We start from the raw sequence: 22884 nt of genomic DNA, 5'->3' as shown, positions 1-22884 counted from the left end.
CCTGCACACATCTACGCAGACCTGATACCCTGCGGGTCTTCCACGGTCTCTCGTCCTGGGTCCCAGGCTCCCTCCGCAGCACCTGGGAGAGAAAGGCCTCCCGGCAACCCTCCCTGTGTGGCCAGGGTGAGGGCATGCGGGAGGCCGCTGGCCTCACTCCACTAGCCACTGTGCCATCGTGTACCTAGGAGACGGCATGCTCGGCTGTCCTCGTCCCCCGAGCTGGAGCAGCGGATGGCTCAGCGCTCCTCAGGGAGAGACGCTGGGATGCCTGCCCTGGAGAGCACAGAGCAGCAGCAGAGAGGGCCAGGTGGAGACACTGCCCACCCCTTGCAGGAAAGGCAGAAGGAGACCTAAGTTGGACCGCCTCGCCCTGCAGGCTGCTCGGGCCACAAGCCCACACCCAGGCAGAAGAGCTGAACGTCAACCTGGACGGTGGAAAGGGCTGTGGACTGCACTCAGTGATGTTAAGGACTCGCTCCTGCAAGGCTGGAGGAAGCCCAGCCGGCGGCAGAGACGGGGAGTGGGGCTGGGGGGCACCGCACTGTTTGACACCAAGACCCCAAAGTCAACCTGTTTCTGACCTGTGCACATTAGGATTGTTTCTAAAGGAAAATAAAACACATTCTAAGTAGATGTTCTTCCTACCCCTGTGCCCACTCAGCCCCTGGTCAGTCCTGTGAGCGCCACCATACCCGTTCCACACACAACACAGACAGATGACAGCGTGCAATGCACTGGTTCACACTGTCACTAAAAGTGAGTTTACAGACTGTCTTGACTGACCGGTCCAGGAGCAGAGAAAGCCACGGTGCTGGGTTTTCTCCTGCAGCGTAACTTAGCAGACCCAGTGCACATCTGTGACAACAAAGACTAAAAACAACTGCAGTGCCATCCAGACCAGGCACAGGGCGCTCCGAGGGGCTCTGCGGGCTCCTCTCCAGAGCAAACCGTGCAGACCTCTCCCTCCGACAGAGAGCAAGGGGCTTCATGAGGTGGAACAACGTACACTCCCGTCTCCGTGGCTGACCACCACACTGGGTCACCGAGCTCGGGGACAGTGAAAACTGGCGCCGGTGGAGGTGTTTGCTGCCCTCAAAGCCAGAGTCTAAGAAGGGGCTATTCCCAGAGCTGGCGGCAGCTGAGGTCAGGGCTCCACTGCCAGGGACAGCGCTCACTGCCCACTGGCTGAGGGGTGGGAGCTGCTTCTAGAACAGAGTGGGAACGAGGAGGCCCAAGGTGACAGGGTGACTGGGGCCCAGGTGGACAGCCGCTCTGGGAGGCTCAGAGGCCCTTCGACTAAGAGCATGGTGGACCTTCTTCATGGTGTGGAATCCTCTCCACAGCTGCTCATGTGCTTTTGAACGTGGGGGAACTTGGCTCTCGTCTTTGACTGACTTGCAAACATTCTCTCCTCTGTGCCAACCTTCTTCTCCAGTGTGCTCACGGTGGCTCTGCCTGTGCTCCTGACTGTGTGGAGCTGAGGTCTTTTCTCCTTATGGCTGCATCTCATGGGGTGTGCACACGTCCAGACCCACCAAACTGTACGCTGTAAATATGCACGCTTTATAGTTCTCCAAGCATCAGTAGAGCTGGAAATGCAACGCTCACACAGTGACCAAGGCCCCCAAGTCACTCAGACCCCACCGCGGGAGGGACAGTGGCCCCACAGGCAGTGCCATCCACAGCGGTATTTGTGGCTCTTTCCTGCTTCACAAGGTCCACTAGGTGCTGGTTCTACAGGATTTACGAGCAGGGACTCCCAGGACGTCTGGTAGCTGATGAAATGGCCGGCTGCTCTTGTTGAGGGGCTGGTGACTTGTGGGGGTGACCGATAGGGCTAGGTGCCAGGAGGTAAGGGTGCAGCTATGCAGCTGAGGGGGAGCTTGGGAGCCCGAAGTCCCTAGCAGAAGAGGGCAGGCTGAGGACTGGAGGACCTGGAGCCTCTGGGTGCGGGGGTTGAGGCCGGCACTGTCAAGCCACGCCCCAGGGAGTGCCTGGGGCCTGAGCACCTGCAGTTTCTCCAACCCACTGCAAAGAGCGCTCACTGGGCCTGTCCCGGCACAGCCAGCCACACGGAATTTCTGTCCTTTTAAGGTACTTATAAAGACCCAAAAGGCTGCACGGGGCCGACTGCTCATGGCTGAAGCTCGGCACAGGCCGGCTCTTCTATTCCCAGCAGAGATCAGAACACAGGGACGCCGAGCTGGTTGTTCATATCCCTAAACGCAGACTCAGGGCCCAGGTCCCACGACCAAGCGGCACAGCCCGTGACAGGTGACTGCTCTGTCCTGGAGCACAGCCCGTCGACCCGACATGCTCCACCCAGGCCCTTCAATGTGCTCTGAACCAGCATCCGACCACACTCTGGGGTGAAGGTGTCACCTGTTTTCTGCTGAAGGTACTTTTGGCTTTTTGGATCATTTACCACTGGGTGGCAGAGGCTGCCCTGGACAACACCTGAATGAACGGGTACAAGCAAGGGCATTCTGGATAAAATGTTATTTTCAAAAAGAGGCTGAGGGCTGTGCTGGCCCACAGGCTTGAGAACACAGGTCGTCTGCAGGTGCCAGGGTGCGACAGAGGCAGTGGTGAGGTAGTAATTGTTTGCCACTCCTAAACCTGTCACCATGGTGTCACCAAACACAGAGGTGGGGTTCCTAGGAGTGGGCCAGCTTCAGGATGCTCCACCAGGAAAGCTAGGATCTCTCTGAATGCGGGGCCTGGTTCGCCCTCTGTGGGTGCAATTCCCGCCGTACAAGAGCACGGCTCCACGTCCTTTCTGAAATGGGTGGCAAGTCTGTCTCTGGCCCCCACCTAAGCTCTGGGGAGGGCTTAGATGCAGGTGTGGCCAGGTGTGGCCAGGTGTGGGATGGGCACGACACTGAGAAATGCAGCCTTCAGGGAAAGTCGCCCTCCAAACCCGCCTGCCAGGTGCCCCTGGCTCCCAGCTGCTCTGCCACGCGGCACCGCCCTGTGACCCACACGGGCGAGGCCACCCACCAGCCCTCCGCTCCACACCGGCATCTTCGTTGGCAGTGCTCAGTGGTCCTTCACAGCTGTAGGGGCCCTCAAAGGTCTGTGCAGAAGGCCTGCTCCCAACCTGGCCTTGGGTGCGGTGGACACGTGAAGAGGGGGGACCAGTGGAGGTCTTCAGGTCACTGGGGGCAGGCCCAAAGCCAGGACCAACTAATCACGGAACCTCTGAAACTGTGACCCCAAAATAAACCTCTTCTAAGTGATCTCCTCATCTTAGTATTGTTAAGAGTGACAGAGGCTGGGGCTGGGGCTCAGGGGTAGCGCGCCTTCCTTGAGGGTGTGAGGCACTGGGTTCATCCTCAGCACCACGTGGGATAATGGGTGAGGATACTGTGCCCATCGACAATTAAAAAAGATTAATAAAAAAAGAAAGACAGAAAGCTCACACACACATACCACCTCAGATTTTTTGAGACTTCAAAGTCACTCTTTTCCTTGAAGCTGCTTCAAAGAATAAAACTTCTCAGGGCTGGGGATACGGCTCACTAATAGAGGGTGCTTTTCTAGCGCACGAGAGGCCCTGATTTTGATCAGGAGCAGCGGGGGCAAAAAAAAGAAATCTTTAAATGAGAATTCTCCCATAACCTGTTGATTATCTTAGACTAATTTTCCAAAGTGCTTTTCAAGCTTGTAAATATAAGTCTTTTTAAGAAAAATGTTACCAGAGCCTGGAACAATGGTGCATGCCTGTAATCCCAATTACTCAGGGGACTGAGGCAGAAGTTCAAGTTCAAGGCCGGCGTGGGCAACGTAGTGAGACACTGTCTCAAAAAAAACAACCACCACCACCTTTAAAAAGGGCTGGGGATGTGGCCCATGGTAGGGCCGTTCCTAGCACGTGAGAGGCCCCGAGTGTCAACCCCAGTGCTGGGGGTGAAACGTTACCTGAAACCCAGCACAGAGCCAGACCAGAGGGCACCTCAAGTCTTCCTGCCAGTCTTCTGATGACTCCAGAAACAGCCTCCAGCTCTGCAACAGGAAGGCTACGCTGAGGCTGGCAGCAGGTGGGACCAGGATGTGTGCTGTGACACTGGATGGCCTGACAGGTCCCACCCCCAACTCCCCTTGCCAACCTCCGTGCCCCAGAGCTGGCTCTCACGGCTCCTCCTACTGCTCTCACAGGGTCCAGGCCTTCCTCGCTGCTCTCACACACGCATTCGCACCCCATGTGGGTTCAGAGGATCAGGGACCCACCTCAGTACGCAGCACATAGCGCCTGCTGGATACGCTCTCCCAAACTCAGAGTGCTCTCCAGCCTTGGAGACTATGGCGCACAGCTGGGAGGCACGAGGTGCTCTGAAGAGTGCCGCCAGCCCGCCCTATCCACCACAGGACGCACTCCCCCTTCTCTCAGTCCTTTTGATTTTTAAATTTACTGCTGAAGGGGAAAAAATCTGTCCAGGGAACATGATCTGGGAAGCCCATTAAGTCTCGTTTGGAGTTCCATTTTATATCTGTAAACAGAAGACCAAGGCTCATGGCTTTTTAAGTTAATAAGTCTACACTGCAATAAACAAACCTGCTTTTTCAATTTGTGTCCTTAAATTAGATTTACTTGGCTTTAAAGTGGGTTTACTGCTGGTGAGTGGGGCAGCCTCTGCAGAGTGGCAGGGACGTGGAATTCCTAGTGAGGAGCCATAGGCAGGGCCCGGCGTGGTGGGGGCGTCATCTTGCTCACTGTCATGAGGAAAGACCCCAGAGCGAGAGCTGCCTGTCGTGAAATCCTGTCAGCACCTCTGTGTGGGTCCTGCCACTCCTCACTTTCCTCTCTCCTCAAAGGGCTGCAACCTCAACTTTTTTTAATAAAGGGAACTAAACCTGACTTCATTTACTGCTGTGAAGCGGGGTGGGCAGACCCCTGGGCCAGAGTCAGGGAACACTGGGGCTCCCACTTGTCTGCACCTTCAGTGCAAGAGGGCGTCTTGACTGCCACAGGTCCACCCCACTCCACGGGCACACAGGAACGAGGTGGGGGCCAGGCATGATGGCCACTGTCAACACAGACACCGGGCAGGAGGCGGCGGCCCCGCTCTGTGGCTGGGCAGATCCTAGCCCTCTTCCTTTCCCTAAACCAGGCTATTTTACTTAATGACATTAGCACTACTAAAAGCAACTGGCCACAAAAAGTCCAATTCTGGAGCCAACGTGGGGGCTCCCCGTTGAGATATGGCAGCCTGCCTTTCTCCTCTATCCAAACTGCCGGCTGAAGGGCCACTAGGCTTTTTTCTTATTGTGTCAACATGCAGACAAGAGGCCTTTGCTGAGAAGGACTGTTGCTACTGGCAGAAACAGTGAGCATGGCCACCTCTCCTGATACGCCACACTCTTACCAGAAAAGGCAGCTGTGACCTATGCCCCCCCCCCCCACCGTGACAAGGCTCTGCAGCACCTCCCAAGGCACACCCCCTCCTGCACAGGTCTGGCTAGGTCAGGAGAAGTCATTCCACAGCAAGGAAGAACTGGGCGCAGAGGACAAAGAGCTGGACAGACAGACCAGCCCTTGCCTCCTCTCAAGGATCCACAGGAAGTAGGAGAAAAAAACAGTAAAAAACAGCTAGACCTGTGTGCTGGTGACAGTGCCCCGACAACATGAAAGGACCTAATGGTGCAAGGAGGGACGTGGTCAGAGCAGACAACCAAGAAGGGGCCGTGTGAAGTGAGGTCTGCAGGGTAAAAGAAGCCAGCCACCAGAGGGGGGTCTGCCACACTCGCTCCAGACCCCCCATGACCACGCAGTGACTCACCCTTCCTTCCTCTCTTTTAAGGGCTACTTCCTCCAATACCTTGCTCTACAGCAGCCAGAGAAATAGACCCTTAAAAACACAAGACCAGGCTGGGGATGTGGCTCAAGAGGTAGCGCGCTCGCCTGGCGTGCGTGCGGCCCGGGTTCGATCCTCAGCACCACATACCAACAAAGATGTTGTGTCCGCCAATAACTAAAAAATAAATATTGAAAAATCCTCTCTCTCTCTCTCTCTCCCCCTCTCTCACTCTATCTTTAAAAAAACACACACACACACACACACAAAACACAAGACCATGCTGTGGACAATAACTGCCCTGGCTCTCAGTGCTCTGCCACTTCAGACACCCAGCACCTGCAGCCTTACCTGTCGGGGCAGCCCCTTCTCCTGGGGCTGCATCAAGAAAGCAGCAGATGCTGACTGCTACAGAAATGAGGCTCACAGAAGATTCTGAGGAGGTGAGGAAGGCGGCGCGAGTGTGAACCGTCAAGGGCTTCTCTGTACCGAGTTCCAGGGAGATCTGCAGGGACCTGTGCTCCCGACCATGAAACATGGACTGTGGGTAAGGAATAAAAACACTGTGGAAACAAAGCAAAACAAGACTAAGAGCTACAACTGTAAAACCCTTAGAAGAAAATACAGCGAAAGTCGTCATGACCTTGGGCAAGGTGATAGTTTCCTTAGATTTGACACCAAAAAGCATAAGCATCAGAAGAAAAAGTAAACCAGACTCGCTGACAAGTCAGAAGTTCAGGACACTAACGGGAAAGTGCAGAGATGACCCACAGAGCGAGAAGATGATTCTAAAGCAAATCACAGCAGATAAGGGACTTCTACCTGGATTTCCTATTTTAATGCAATAATAAACAATTTAAAAATGAGCCTAAGGTCTGACCAGACATTCTTTAAAGAAGATGCACAGATGGTCAACAAGTACCCTGGAACATGTTCCGCCCCATTAGTCAACAGGAAAAGGCAAATGAAAACCACAATCAAGTGTCGTTCACGTCCCAGAGGACACCTGGAATAAAACAGAGACACTAAGCAGTGTTGACAAGGACGTGGAGGTGAGGGTGCACTGCGGACGGCCACTGGGGGAAAGTCGTTCCTCAAAAGGGCTGGAGTGCCCACGTGACCACATGACTCGGCAACTTCACTCTCGGGAGCACACTGAGCAGGGAGGACGCGTGTCCACACGGGCTTCTGCCCACGTGCCCACAGCAGCAGCATCACACGCCGTGTCTGAACAGTGGGAACAACCTAAACAAACGTCTGCCAACTGATTCAGAGTGGACAAAGTTGGTCACCGTGATAAAAATTATCTGGGGTCTGGGGTGCAGCTCCGTGGTAGGATTTGGCTCCCAGCATCCAAAGGGGGTAGGAGTATTAACGTGTGCTACAAAAGACTGTGATCCCTGAAAACAGGGTGCTATGTGAAAGGAAGCCACACACTGCATGTGGTTCCATGCGTGTGGAGATCTGGATCTGGAAAATCGACAGTGTGGAAAGACTGGAGTCGAGGGGAGCTGGGAGGACAGCTACAGGGTGCTGGGTTTCTTTATGGAATGGTGAAAATGTTCTGCCAAACTGACTGGCGATGGTTGCACAACTCTGTGACTAAAACCACTCAATTACACACTTCAAATGGGTGAGCTATATGGTCTGAATCGTATCTCAAAAAATGGTAGTAAAACCACGCCATGGCCAGCCAAGCTGAGGCAGGCTTTTGGGCAGGGGGTGCTCTTCTACACAATCTCTTCCTGAAAAGGCACCCCAGAGAGCCAGGCAGCAGGAAGGCCCAGCTCTGGGGGGTGGGCTTCTGGCTGAGGGTTCCCCAGTGTCTGGGGGTTTGCTGTGCCTAGCCTGGCATCTGCTTCCACCCAGAGACGGGCACCACCAGATGGTCCACGGAGCACAGCTCCATGCAGTTCGATGTTGGGCAGAAGTAACATGCGGCCTAAGTAGCCCCAAACTCGTTTCTGGTGCACCCCCCACCCCAGCCTCTGCAAGTAGCCCAGGCACCGAGGGCTCCATTCAGCACACAGCTCCCTCTCTAGCTGTGCCGCAAGGTCCCCACGCCCACCCTCACGTGCCAGGCTGCCATGGTCCCGCAGAGCCAGGAAAGGCACCAAGAACCAGAAAGACACGTGGGGAAAGACACGTGCTGGTGATGTGAGCCTCTGTTTTAGGGCATTTAAAGTCCACTTTACATTTGAATATAACTCAACTTAGAATTGTGAAGGAAGACAGAAGTACTAACCGTCAACTGTGTGGTTTTTGGTGTGGATCTCTGAACAGAAATCTAATAAAAACAATGTAAACGACTGAGCCCTAAAGAACCCAGCAGCAGCAGCAGCACCACCACCACCACCACCACCAGAAACCGTGCCCTGATCACGCTGGAGACTTCTGGAAATAAAACCAATGCGAGATAAGCTGGCTTCCTGCTGCCTTGCAAGAAACAAACCAGGGCAGTGCGAACCTCCCCATTTTTTTTTTCCAGAAAAATTGCTCAGACAAGGTGGGGGGTACACATAGAGAAAGAGTAGATAATGTCCTGAAATTATCTGTAAGATTGAAGTAGCTGCTAAATACTGTGAAGGAAGCAAGGAGCAGGTCACTACCTAAGTGACCAGGACAGGAGGTGCAAACCCTGGCTGGGCCTGAGGACCCTGCAGTGAGGCACTCATCAGCCGCTGCCTCTTTCTTACCAAGTCCTACAATAATGATGTGAAAGGCTCTTTCAAGAAAAATAAACCAGACTGTATTGCCTATGGCTTGTTCTGTTCTTTACCTTCATCATTTAACAATTTCACTAGCCAAGACACACTGTGACAACTCTTGGTTAATAAAACAGTCCCTTGCCTCAGGTATGACAGAGAAATAATAATCTAAAAGATGTTAATTTTTTTACCTTTGTCATTTTAGATGAGCCTTAAAAAAACCCACAAAATCCCCTTCTTGCAATGTGACTGGGTGGCTCTACTTGCTATGGGTTTTCCACAACAAAGTTCCAAGGGCATGGAACTGGGCATCAAAGAAAAAAGGAAGACGCTGAAGGAGGAATGTTCCAGAACACTGATTAGATGTCTCATCAACCAAATAATACCAAGAAAAATACACAAGCATAACTGAAGAATTACCTAAGAACTCTGTTCCTTCCCCCACATGGTAAGAGGAAGATGGGTCCCCAGCAGCTCAGGAGCACAGCTCCACCCCCCTCTTCTCCACCCCCACCCACTGACCCTCTAGAACAGGAGGTGTGAGGCCGCGTCAGAGACGGCCAGACCCCTGCAGGTGCCCTCCTGGCTCTGGGTGCTGCTGGGGCTGGAACCACAGCCACAACGTGCTAAGTAAGTGTTCTGCCACTGAGAGACACCCCTGCCCTACCTTGGCGTTCTTCAGAACGGATATGAAGTCATACTGTCTCTAGCCCCATTCTGAAATTCAGAGTTGGCACTGGGCCTCTTGGTCTGAGCCTGAACCTGACTCCATAGGGGTCCAGAAGCAGAGATGCTTGTACCTGCAGAGGGGCTCTGATCTGGGAGCTGTCAGGTGCAAGAGGCAAGTGTCAACCTGCCTTCCGGGAACTTCCTGAGAGCTGGCCCCTGAGACTGAACCCTGGAAAGCCACTGCACTAAGTGTCACTCCACACTGTGACTCTCCTCCATGGTCTCTGTGTTTCTGCTCAAGGTGAAAACCTGATTCAAGGGGCTTCATTCTGTGATGGTGCTGGTAACATGAGCTAGCTGGCTTGGTAGTGAGGCCTGGCCCGCGGGACCCAGGGCAGCCAGCAGGAGAGAGGAGGCAGAGGAAGAGGGTGGCAGCTGTGGGTCTCTGGGGATGAGAGATGGGCTGGGGCTCTGCACTGTTCCTACTGAAAGGACTGCAGCGGGGGACACAGTGGGCGCTGAGCCTCCGTCACAGGAGCAGTGTCCACAGAGCTGTAGCTTCTGCCTTCCTTCTTAGGCCATTCCGGTTCTGCACTAAGGCAGATGGAGGAGGAAGCGAGTCTGAGGTCAGCCCACTGCAGAGCATTCTGAGCTGGAAACAGGCCCAAGCCTGGAGCCTCCCACTGAGTAAGGCAGAAACTTCCTGTTCACAGCCAGGGTGGCAGGAAAAGGTGACAGGGAAGAAAGGAAAACAGGAACCGTGGGGCTGTCAGGACTGACCCTCCCAGCACCCTGCAGCCCCAAGGAGGGCAGGAGGCCCAGCACTGAAGGGAGGGGAGGAGGGAAGGACGGCAGGGGGCCCAGCACTGAAAGGCATGCACAGAGTCCCAACTAGAGATGGTTCCGGAACCTTCTGCCATGCTTCTAGAAGTCTGCTGGTCAAGTGCACTGATTCACAGGAAGTACACTCTGGCCCAGATGCAATCCAAGAGGAAGCAGGAGTGCCGTCAGACCCCGGGCCGAGAGTCCTCCGTGGCACCTGCTTTTCAAACAGTGAGTTCTCTCCACATATTAAAGCACAACCACCCTGCCGGCCACAGGAGGCAGAGGGCAGGGCCGCTGAGAAAGCCAGCAAGGGCTCTTCAGCCACAGCCTGTGGGAAAGGGCCTGTGAGCTGGTGTCTGTCCATTCCCAGTCAACCTTGAAGTGTCCTTTTCAGACAAGAATGCGGACAGGTGCTGGCGGGGTTCTCTGCACTACCGGTAAAACAGGTTTGTCCTTCTCTGCCAAGCTGCTCCCTGGGCTGACTTGCTACTGCTCTCTCCTCCACGTGAAAACCCGTGCTTTCGCCTCTCCCAAGGTTAGCTTCCCGGGACCCTGTAAGAGCTGCAGTGGGCTCAAGATGGCCTTCCATGTTGTCAGCCACCTCTGCAATCACGCCACTCACTGTAGCCAACCGTCAGGCCCACTGTTAGAGGAGAGTTTTAGAAATTTCCCAATCCGCGGCTTCACAATGGGCAGTGGTTCTAACTGGGAGACTCTGCCCACCCAAAGGGTATTGGCAACACCTAGAGACACTTCCAAGTGCCCCAGCGGGGGAAGGGAGGGACCCGCTACTGGCAGTTCATGGGCAGAGAAGCCAGAGGCGCTGACCAGTGCACAGAACGGCCCTCTGTGAAGATTCACCCAGATGTCAAGAATGCTGAAGTGGAAAACCTGGATTTAGCCACTAAGCCCCAGACCAGGAATTCTGAGGCCACATGCAGAGTGACTCCAACAGCAGGTCGCTATTAGGAGTAACTGTGGACAGAATCCATAGCTCACAACTGGGCATATGGTTTTTCTCCCTCTTATGCTATGCTCATCCTCACTTAAAAGGCATAACAGAGCTGACATCAGTGTTGTTTCAGTTAAATCACAAACTATGGTTTCAGACCAGATGAGAAAATGTCACGGACACCAGGGGTATGTCAGCTGGGGGTGTGGCTCAGAAGAGCAGGAGCAGAGCACAGGAGAGGCCCTGGGCTCATTCCCAGCGGAGACTACCCTCCTAAAAAACACAGAAACAAAACACGAGCACCCACGTGTCCTTAGCGCCCGCCTAGACGCGTTCTCGTCTGGTGTTAACAGTCCTGTGAAGAGGTACTCACAGCTCCCTCTTAATCCTGAGGAAATCAAGGCACAGGACCTCGCCCAGAGTCCCCAAGGGCGAGGATTAGGAGAGCAGTAAAAACCCTGAAGTCATCCCATATAGCATTTTCCAAACTGTGGCCTGTGATCCATCAGGAACCATAAACTCAACTTATGTCACAATGTAGATTTTTAAAAGAAAATGAAACAGGACAAAACAAAAAAATTAAAAAAAAAAGATAGTTTCATGAAATTTTTTCAGTTGGCAGTGGTAAAAAACAAACCCCCACCAAATCTTGTGAGCAAGGTTGAGCACTGGTGTGCTGCGGAGGGCGCAGGACTGGGAGGGGCGATGTGTCTGTGCTGCCTACAGCGGGCTCTGGGGCCTAAGCCTAGCTCACTGCAGAGCCCAGCTGTCAGCCAGCAGCAGGTGTACGGCCTGCGAGTCTGGAGACTAAGTACACAGCAGAACCATCCTCCCCTCCCTGTGGGGCCGTGAAGGGAAACTAGAACCCTCTTACTCCCATCTACTCCAGGTGGCCGCTTCCTTTAGCCAAGAGCATGTCCCCCAGTTCAGTGAGGAGACGAACTGAAGCTGGCCTCTCCCCAGAATTAATTTTCTGAAACACAGTGTGGGTCTTCATGACTAGTGGCCACCTTCTACTTAGCCCAGACAAGATGGTGAACTGCTGCCTCTTCAAAAACAATGCTGGCAGATGCCATTGCATAAGGCATCCCCCCAGCTTGAGGTGCTCAGTACAGTCTGTGGAGCCACAATGAGTACGTGACAGTTGGGCGGAACCCTATGGGGGAAAGAAGTCATAGAAAACTCCATGGAACTCACAACCGTGGTTTCAGCTTAAAAGACTTGATAAAACAGAAAATTCACTATTTAAAAAGGGATCTTGAAAAACACTTTTTGATCCAGCCGAGTATATTTTTAATCTTTATTTGAGCAGTGCATTAAATAACTGCAGACAAGGCACTTCTACGGAGTAAATTTCCCTTTGACCCATGGTCCTTCCAAAGGAACCTGGCAGGAGACTGGCAGTTCTGTGACTCCATCATGCAACACGCGGTTGACTCCCATCCTCACCTGCACTTTCCAGACAGAGAAATGCAAAGGTGCCCTGCCTGTGTCCCACCTGCAGGGGCAAGGTGTCCCAGCAGCCTGTTCCTCCACCCTCCTCCTCACATCAGCCCTTGGGGCTGTTCCTTCACAGTTCTGGACACACAGGGTCACCTCCTCAGAGCTGACTGCGTATTCACACAACACAGGATGCGGGCACAGGGAGGGCAGGGCAGGGTGTGTACCTGAGACAGTATTTCCCCAGCCCCCACATAGCAGCATCTGCCTCGGTGAGACTCCAAGGAATTCTTATTCTGTGACGATGACTGGGACAGGGGCAACCCCACTACTAGGACTGCACCAGGAGCTCAGGAGGAGGGAGGGGCAGCCAAGCAGCCTCTGCCTCAGAGCCCCGACTAGCCTAGGGCATCAGGATGGTCTCCCAGTCAGTTCCTTCCCGGTCCCAGGCAAGAGCACCCCACCTGAAGGACAGCCTGGGGACCAACAGGAGAACAACGTGCTCTGCGAGGAGGGGCCTGAGCAGCCGGAGGAAGGGCAGGGAGCCTTTCCACACATCTTAGGAACAGGGGACATGCCCAGTCCGAGTAGGGAGAGCAATGCTCCTGGGTCACAGCACCCCTGCTTTGAGAGACCCTTCATCAGGGTGGCCTCTCTCGGGAGGGCTCATTCAACGCGATGGTCCTGTGGCAGCACCCCAGGCAGAGCGTCAGGGCTCTCCAGGCCCCGGTCCTGCTGGAAACTCCTCAGGAAGCCCCCCACAGGGACATCCAGAACACAGCCTGATGTGCCCATCTCTCGGGCCATCTTTACATGTTGCTACCTAGTCCACCTTTAAAAGCCCTGGTAGCCCTTCACAGGACCACCCCTGCTTACTAAGTGGGAAGTGCCAGTCAGAATTCTCCTGGCTGCTCCACCAAGGAACAAGCCTGTCTCTCCTGAGATGTCTATCCCGTAAGATAAAGGCAGCTGACTGGGTAACTAGTTCCTGCTACTGAGCGTCATGAAAGATCCATTTAGCTAATAAAATTCCTACAAAACACCGTGGATATCCAAAATCTTGTTGCTTTTCTTGTTCGAGTGACACTGCATGGAGACTTCACAGTAAGATAAATGTCCTTGCAACTGACTATGTACCAGGACCAGGGGCCTGGGCTGGAGGCACTGGTAGAGTGAGACCCCAAATGCACACTCACAAGGTCCCTGACCTCAACCATGCAGGCCCTGGCATGTGGTTCAACACACAGGCCAACTCAGTCCTCAGCGAGGAAGAGTGGATATAGATATTATGTTTTCAAATAGCTTTAAAAAATAAGAAGGGGAAAAAAATAACAGCCATTTGGATGTGATGATCTTGTGGGTCTATAGTTTAATTGGCACAAAGCCATATCTGTTTGCTTACATTGTTTAAACCGATTTCATGCAACACCAGCATACGAGGAGGGGCCTGAGCAGCTACAGCAGGTTTGGCAGGTTTGGTAGAAATCTATGGTCTGAAATATCACCTACCTAGTCCTTTACCAGAGCTCCTTCTTATTTAGGTCCTGGCTTGATGTCATCTCTGAGTGTCCTTTCCTGAGCACTGTCTAGAGAAACCTGGCCCAACTTCACCTGTGCACCCCCTGTTCACTCTGGGAAGTCAGAGGAATTTCAAGCGCCTCATCTGTGCACAAACTGCTCTGTTCCTGTCCCTAGAGAACACGTGTGAGCTACACAAGCACGGACCACACGAGTCACACGCTGAGCCACGCTGCACCCAGACCTGTCTCTTGGAACCAGGGATCTAAATAAGAGAGAGCTCCATCTTTGGGCAACATGATATAGTTTGAGAGATGTAAATCAAGCGACTAGATAAAACCTGTTGTCCTTCTCAAGGGCTTAAGAGGTTATATATAACAACTAAATTGGGTAGTAAGTTAAGAGCAGGATGTGTCTCATGCCAAAAGGAAGAGGGAAAATAGGGTCTAGCACCTCGTGGCTTCCGGGCATGGAGGGACAGGTGCCCAACGGCTGTCTGGCCCTCGTGCCCCTGTCTGTGCAGGCCTGCGCAGGAGTCTGACATTCCACTGGTGTTCAACTCCCATTAAAACACAGTCTAATGCCTATAAATAGGAAGGTCTTTTAAACACTAATTAAAAATAACAGCCTGGCATTTAGACACTCCTATAAACAAAACTCTAGAGCTGAAATAAACAGCAACAGTTGCACTTCTGACCTATCCTCAGGTGGGTAAAAAGCAGCGACACGTCTTCTTTGCAGTCTTGCAATTACTCCTAAATTTATGGAGCTTTAAAATGCACAAGGAGGATGTCCATCTGACCTTTGAATTAGTAAGAACTTGGGAGTATCAATCTGCTCCATTTTAATGAAATATAATGTTAATATTCCATTCAACCCAACATATCTAAAATATCATTCCAAGAAATACACTGTAACAAATATGGAGAAAATGAGATATTTTGCTTTTCATACAATGTCTTCAATATCTTACAGTTGCAACAAATCTCAAAACAGCTACATTTCCAGCTCAAGGGCCACAGGTGTTCTGAACTGTAGGGTGCTGAAGTTCAGTTATTTCCAACTGAATGCAAACCAAATTTGCTTGCATTTTCTGCATTTAGAATTTTACAGAGAAGAGCTCTTCTCTTTGAGATCTGTGTTTCACTTCAGATGACTATGCACAAATAATATTTATTTTATGTTTTTAAAACCTGGAATTCATTTTAGGATTCCTATTGCATTCTTCCCATTGAGCTAAAAGATTTTAAGGACCACATCACACTACTTTCCCACAAGCATCCAATTTACTTTTTAAATCATGGCTGCTAGATTCAGTTTTCATTTCCTTTCCACATGGCTCCTTTCCTGTCCTAACTGAACACAAGCAAGACACTTGGACACATCTGAGCCAAGTTTCCTTAATGTGCAACAGGACGGCGCCACCATCAGTACACAAGATGACCCGTCTAGCTCAGATTCAAAAACACCCCACCCTGACTGCTCATTCTTTTAAGACTTATGTCTGCTTTTATTATTTAAGAAGTAGGGAGGGAAACCTAGGACTTCAAAATACTTTGGCGATAGGCACGAGTATGACCAGAGGGTCCTGCTGCAACAAGCTCAGCGCGGGGGCAGTTCCTCTTGGCTTCAGGCCCCTGTTCTTCCCCCTGCTGACGAAATGGTGCCTTCAATGGCTTGGGACCAACTGCCATGAGGTTGGCACCCTCCATCCCCACCAGCAGGGATCTGCTGTTGAAATCTCTGGTTACCTCTGCATCCTGCTCCTGGAGGCGGTATGTCCTCTGGAGGCTCTGCAGAGTTTGGGGCTTCAAAGTCTTCTGCTCCAAGAGATGCTCTAGAAGCAAGACCAGCTGGTCTGGAAGGAGCTGAGGGCAAAACAGAACAGACTATGAACATGCCATTCCGCCAACAATATATCAAACCCCATGCTCAGAACAAGGATGGCAGTACTCTCAGCTTGTGTCTGAAACTCAGGAAGACGGTGGGACTGACTCTGGTCAAACCTCAAAGCTTACCTCATCTGCATCCCCTAAGACAATGCGCTCTGAGGTCTAACAAAGCTATGTTTCGGTGGCTTTCCATATCAGGTACAGACTTACGAGTCCATCAAAACGATACTTATCAGCTGGGTGCTATTCTGTACACATGTGATTCCAGCTATTCAGAAGACCGAGGCAAGAGGATTTTAAGTTCCAGACTAGCCTCCACAACTTAGCAAGATCCTATCTTTAAAAATAAATAAATAAAAAGAACTGAGGATGATGTAGCTCAATGGTGGAGCACCCCTGAGTTCAATCCCCAGTGACACGCCCCCCAAAAGGGAAAAAAGTTATCTTAATAAAATATTATTTTGTTTTATGAGATCTGTGTATTTATGGCAAGCATATGCCAACAACATGTCATTCAGCCCAGAAAGAGATTCAAGAAGAACGTGAGGCGAACACATGGAAGCTTAACAGAAATAAGAAGCAGTTTCAGATTTCCTTTTGAGCCACATAAACTCTGCAAACATACCTGGTGCACACTGAGAAATAAAGAGCATATGATAAAAACAATCACAGCATCTCATAATCCCTGCATTATACAACTCTACATTCATAACATACAACATTTTTTAAAAGGCTGCACACAGTGATGCACATGCACACAAAATCACCCCGTTCCTGAATTTTCCCACAGGACAGGCCGGCGACCATCCCAGTAAGGGTGAAAGAGAATGCAGTCTTTATGAGGTTAAAAAAAGAAAACTTGGGGAACCCGCAAGCTGAGTGTGTGAGACAGCACCTGTGGGCACCACTGGATGGGCCCGGCACGCACCGAGGGAGAAAAACCAACAAGCAGCAGGTACACCTTGCAGGAACTGAAAATGCTTATTCTAAAATCAAGGCTTAAGTCACCACCATGAATCCACTACTCTCTACACTTTGAGCTTCTCTCCAACCCCTGCTTGTGCCCACAAAATCCTGTTAACAAGCCAAAATTTACAAACGTGGAAGCCACTACTGGATCAGAGAATATTCATAAGAACACCTGGATTTTAAATATCACTTTCTATTACTCAAAAGAAATTTTAAAAAATCACTTGCTTCTCTCTCCACCCCTCGTTTTCTTCTTGTCCCTAAGTGTGCACTCTGCCCTCCCCACCCTCTCACACATGCACACTCGCTCTCTCCTAAAATGAGCAGGCAAGTATGAAGCACGCAAAGGATCAGCACATCATGTCACAAAGAAAGTCGTTTCCCGCACTTCCTCTCCCCACCCGTCTAAGTTCTAATGACTCCACTCCCCACAGAGGGCAGCAGAGGCACCTTCCTCTGCTCCCAAGGGTACTGGCTTTAGGAGACCACTCCATCCATCACCGTGCCATGGGCTATGACGGGGAAGTCAGGTGTCTTTGGCAAAATCACATTATGATTAGCACTGACCTGTGAGGTCCAACACAAGGACTCCAAGAAGGACTAGCACTTCCTTTCTTGAGAATTCACACGCCTGTAAGATGCTTTAACGATTAAGTTACTGCATAACTACTAATAACACGAACATCAGCCTGCCATTTCCTATAGGCTTGGATAACAGGCTACTTCTGTAATACCAAAAGAGGCCTGCGAGGAAGCCTCGACTCCCTGCCCCGGAGCCCAGCTGGTGCTGTCCTCTGCCTGGCTTCTCCTTCCTTCCTGTTGGGGCTCCAGATCCTCTAGCATAACCCTTGGCTCTCCTCTCCTCCCCGCACCCACCAAACCCGACAGCAACTTTCTATGTCCCACAGGAGGCTGAGCCAGAACCTGGACCTTCAGCCCTGGCTGGGGTGGGGTCGGGGCTGTCCTCCGGAGGCCAGGCCCCAGCCTTCCTGCAGTGCACCCTCTGCAAAGCCTCCCTTTCTCCCGTGTGAGGCCCTCCTCAACCCACTCCATGGCTTCTGGTTCTGTCGCTGAAGTGTCCCACTATGGCCTGGCCTAAGACCCCTTATAGAAGCAGCCCACCTCCCTATGCAAAGGCTGGAGGTGAGGGGGCCAGAGAAAGCCAGACTGAATGAAAGAGGCCCAGCCTGCCTGCACCTGACAGCCACTGCCACAGCCAATAAGCAGCATTTCCAAAGGCAGCCACTGAGAGGGAGAGTGCTGGGTGTTAAGGCCTCCCCAGACACACAGGCAGGACCCTGGGAAGGGGCCAGCCCACAGGATCAGCTCTCGGCACTAACAGGCCTGATCCGGCAGAGAACACCCATCACTGGGATCTGGCGGTGTTTGCTAACTAAATACAGCAGGAACCAGCCCTGCCAATTTGCAGAATTACAGAGAAGGAAAGAGCAGAAAAGCATCTCCCTATTATGTGCCTGTGCTTACAATGAGGTCTATTGTTAGAGCTCAATTTGGGACTTGGTTTAAACTAAAGACCCACAGAACAAAAGAGTCCCTGAGTAAGACAACTGGCCTTGACTTACTCCAACTAAGTTCAACCAGTAACACAACTCCAGTTTAAAAATCAAAGGACTGCTCATATACAAATCCATCAAAATGCCTGGATTCACACTCTGGTATCTCGAAGTTTCCCTCCAAGCACAAAGTTCACACACCTGTGCACTGAAATAGAAATGAAAGGGTCACTGGAAGCTTTTGTTTCCAAATTTTGTGCAATGGAAATATTTAAAGCTATGCCTCCTGACTTAAAACGGAAGGGAGGAAGACCCGCACACTCAAACCTGCAGGGTTTGACTGCAGTTGGACTGACTAACTGGAGGGAGGAACAGAACAAGGGTGACACCCTCTTCGGGTGTCTGCTTATCCTTTAATAAGGCGCCAAGACACACTGCTGCAAGAGCCAGCGTGTTCAGAATGCTGCAGGAACGGCCCAGGCTTGGGAAGCAGCCTCCACAGTGCCTGCCCCACACCGCCCTCCCGGGACTGCAGCCCCCACTCACCTGCAGAAATGACTCACTTATAAACAACCCGGTTCTCAACTGTTACTAATTTGCAGGGAAATGTGGCTTCTAAACAACGGAAAAAGTAGACAACTGATGACCTAAAGCTGTTTTAGACCCCCTCAATAAAACCAATTCAGCTTCTTTCATTCACAAGTAAAAATGACATCATTTTTTTTATAGACCTTGAAAAGAGGATTTTAATACAGTAAATTTCTTTTTCTAAAATAAACATTTGCTCCCTGTAAAGCCACCCAACGTTGAAAAGGGATGAGCATGAAAAAGCCAAAATGTTTGCAAAGCAACTGGAAGATCTCACACACCAGCATCTGTGCTCAGAGGCAGTCCTGGGAGGGACCCACCCTGGCAGCTGGCACAGGGGCAAGGGAAATGCTATGTGGCTCATTCCACTCCCACCCACGCAGAAATCAAATTCAGTCTCACATGACTTCTAGGCCAACTGGGTTTGAGTACAGCAGTACTCCAGGAGAGGACACAGCTCTAACTGCACAGTGGGATGGAGAAAAATAAAGTAAGTCTCAGCATTATCTCCTAAGAAAGCAGGGCCCTTAGACATTATGGAATGAACCTGGCTTTATTTCTGGAGAACTAACAGTGTTTGAGCCCAAGTTCAACAGTGACAAAAATAAAGGTCCTTCCTTTCTTTGCACAAACAAGGAATTCATGATGGGGTGATTATCTTTTCCATATGGAGACCAGCTCAGTATTTTAAAAATGCATCTGCCATGGAAACTTAGACAAAATAAGACTATGGGGTGCCAAAGTCATGTGGGTACTTGAAAGAGAACTACACAGGACTGTAAAACTCACTCAAATGAATGCACGAAGCAAACTGCTAAAGGCGGTCAGTCAAGTACAAATGCTACTTGTTAAGGATTTCAGAAGTCTGTATTCTTGCCGTAAACACGGAAGATTTCACAGTTGTTAATTACTGAGACGTGCACAGACAAAAACGTCGACTTCTATTTTTCCCAGTCAACTTAAAGAGTTGAGACAAGCTGCACAACTTTGAATAGTTTTAAAAAGTTTTTATAGACTCTTGGAAAGAAAATATGAATTTTCCAAACCCACCCTCTTAACCTACAAGCAATACAAAGAAAACAAATCCTAACTCTTCCAGAAGCCTCTCACCGCTGTCATGGGGCATCACTCATCCCAGCTCCCAGTAGACCACCCACACAACTGAGGCCCTCCACAGCTCTTCCATTAGCACCACACGCAGGCCAGCTCACCTCCTGGGTCAGACACTCCACGGACACACCTCAGAACTGAGCTTCCATAGGCAAGGTCTGTAAAGAGGGACCAGCTCACACCACAATCCTAGCCCCACAGCCTGTACCCTGTTGAAAGCCGAGGGCACCTCCTCTGCGGCCCAGCTGGTGCACCACAGCTGCACACACTCGAGGCCAGGCGCTGTGCCGCTCCCAGAGAGAATGAGCTCGGGACTAATGCAGCCTTCGATTGACGGTGGCGTGAGTTCTATTATTACCCCATTATCACTCTGGGATCTGTGCCTAAATGAAGCATGCTTCCTCCCTGATGCTATTTCCTTTTATCCTGGCTGGAGACTAAATGCAGATCAATGGGGGCAACACATATGATGTCACTTCAATTTATAGCGACAGCCTCCCCCTCTTTTAGTCTGTCTGAAACACACAGAAAGATCAATTCTTCCCAAAAATGGTTAAAAAATGCTTAGGGAGCGTCTATCTCCCAGAAAAGCATTCTCTGCTATATTTGTCTATGTTACTACAGCAGAAACTGTTTACATGGAACAAAAACAGAAGAAATGGGGGAGGGAGAAAAATCTCAAATTCTCCTGTATGCTGGAGGCTTGCTGGCTGAAATTCAACACAAGCAGGGGCCAAACAAGAATGAAAGTAGCTGACCTTTGAATGTCACATGCACAAGACCTTCGGAATAAAAGGGTGCAACGGAGATTTGCTTTGCCCCTTGGATTAAGAAGGTGATCTTGAAGAAATAAAATGTCTTTTGTTTTTAAAAGGCTCCCCTAAATTCAATTAAATTCCTTGTCACTTCCCAGAAAGCACACAGGCCCCTCTAGCAGACCCTCAGGCCACCCCCATTGTCCACAGGTGCAGGAAAAGCAGCCTCCATCCCATAGTACCCTCATTAAAGTGGCAAGGAAGTGCTTCTCAGGACAGTAGACAGTACTTAAGAAACCAAATCATCTTTCGTTTGTTGCTCTGAACCAAATAAAGCAAGTAACCACCTCTGCACTGAAATTTTCACACAGCAATTTTTGCCAATGGGTCATAAAAATTCAGATATAAGTTCCTAAAAACAAAAACAGAAGAGTTCTCCTTCCTTATAACTCTCCCCAGCCCCCCAAAACCACAATGTGAGCCCATGAGTAGCCACGGTCTTCATGATGTCCAAGGTGCTCTTCTTCTGTTTCTATAATTTCTGAATGAACATTTCTAAGCAACAAAAACAGATAATCCAATACTGTGCACACAGGCACCCGCCTGCTTAGGAGCCACTGCCAACCAGGTTACATGGCAGAATTCACATGTCTCAGTCTGTATTAGTATCTTGCAAAGAAGAAAAAAACAAACTGGCTTCAACTGCTACTGAAAACAAAATTTACAAAAGAAAAGCGTACTTTACATGTTGATGCAAAAAGCACACTTTAAAGAACTGCCAAAATGGAAAATTAGAAAACTACACTGTTCACATAATTTCAGGAGCACAAAATTGGATCTGCCAACAAATGAAGGTCACTGAATAGAATAATTTTCTTCAAAATAAAGAAAGCAATCAATAGGCATAAATCATCACAGCAGAATAAGTTATCTTTGATTTACCAAACAGTAGCAAGTATGTCCATGGTCAGATTTCAGAAATAAAATTAAGGCAGCAGTAAATATTCATATAATTCACGTCATACAGGAAAAAAAGCATATTATATTTCTGGAAATTTTTATAATAGCTCAGTTTAAAAAAGACTACTACATTTTTGAGCCATGATTTGGTCAGAGTACTTCCAAAACTGGCACCACATGGATTAAAACAGACAGCAACATTAGCAAACAGCATCTGAAATAATTTATTGGCACAGATCATTCTCATGTTTCCAGACTTCAAGAGTCAGATTTTCATGTGCTACTATTTTATTAACTTTTGCTGAAAGTATCACCCAAACTGTATATAATCTGACACAAGCATATTATTTAAACTATATAAAATGGAATGCTCGTGTAACTGGCTCTCTTGTAAACCATGAGTATGCTAATATTTTATTTTATTACACATTTTTTAAAGGAAAGCATTGCAAACACTCAAACTGAGCATTTCCAAGCACTCTGTAAGAGACGCATGGCATTCTCACGCCCGCCTACCCTCCTGCAATCTGCCAGACCAATTACAATGGGGCCACAGGAGAACATTCCTGATCTGAATTTTATGGGTCTCAAGAAAATCATCACTCATGAAAAAGAAATGGCAAGTTCCTAAGTGCCTCAGGCTATTCACTCTACTCTGACAACAATGGCATGTTCAAAATAATACTTATTTAAGGATTTCCAAAGAATCATAACACTTTGAAGTGCCAGAGAACATTTCTAACTTTTCTTGTATTTGAAGTTTTTTCCACCGAAATCTGCTTTCAAATTTCCTGAGAATAATACTTTTACCTACATTGATGGTATACTTCAAACCTTATGTATTTATTTTGAATAAGCATGTATTTTTTTGCAAATCTGAGTTTCTAATTTATAAAATGACATTTCAAACTCTACATAATAGATATATGGAAATTTTTATAATTTTATAATGACACATGAAAATACTATCATTGTAAAAACTGTCTGTTGGTTCTGAGTGAGAAATGGTAAATAGTCACAAAGCAGAGAAGAATGGATCGGGGTTGCTTCTGTAATAGGGTAAGGCAGCAAGAAGTGTCCCTGGTGAGGTGAGAGGTTCCAGAACAGAATGCAGACTTGTGTAAACAACTTTCTGAAGACAGAAAAATCAGGGAACTCTTTGAGTTAAATTTCCTGAGTCACCCAC

The 22884-nt window shown here is 49.8% G+C and overlaps 1 protein-coding gene across 32 annotated transcripts in view; it reads right to left on the bottom strand.

The window, feature by feature from the left end:
* Positions 1-22884, bottom strand: part of Aopep (aminopeptidase O (putative)) — a 306545-nt gene that overhangs the window by 7222 nt on the left and 276439 nt on the right. For 9 of the 32 annotated variants that reach the window (XR_013429873.1, XM_078030503.1, XM_078030505.1 and 6 more), the window contains 3 exons: positions 15662-15778; positions 6150-6339; positions 3925-4008 (listed from right to left, as the gene is read on the bottom strand). The exons of 2 other annotated variants lie outside the window; for them this stretch is intronic. Coding sequence is in view for 24 of the 30 variants with exons in the window: in XM_078030503.1 (XP_077886629.1) it covers positions 3925-4008; positions 6150-6339; positions 15662-15778 (391 nt within the window). In the remaining 6 variants the exon portion in view is untranslated. Of the gene's footprint in view, positions 1-3924; positions 4009-6149; positions 6362-13741; positions 15563-15661; positions 15779-22884 lie in introns of those variants that run through there. 21 more of the 32 variants (XM_078030512.1, XM_078030525.1, XM_078030526.1 and 18 more) reach the window with 6 other exon arrangements.

The sequence above is a fragment of the Ictidomys tridecemlineatus genome, chromosome 13 (assembly GCF_052094955.1).
Source record: "Ictidomys tridecemlineatus isolate mIctTri1 chromosome 13, mIctTri1.hap1, whole genome shotgun sequence".
In the NCBI taxonomy this organism is placed as follows: Eukaryota; Metazoa; Chordata; class Mammalia; order Rodentia; family Sciuridae; genus Ictidomys; species Ictidomys tridecemlineatus.
Note: the sequence above shows the minus strand (reverse complement) of the source record. Positions and strands in the feature narration are given on the sequence as shown.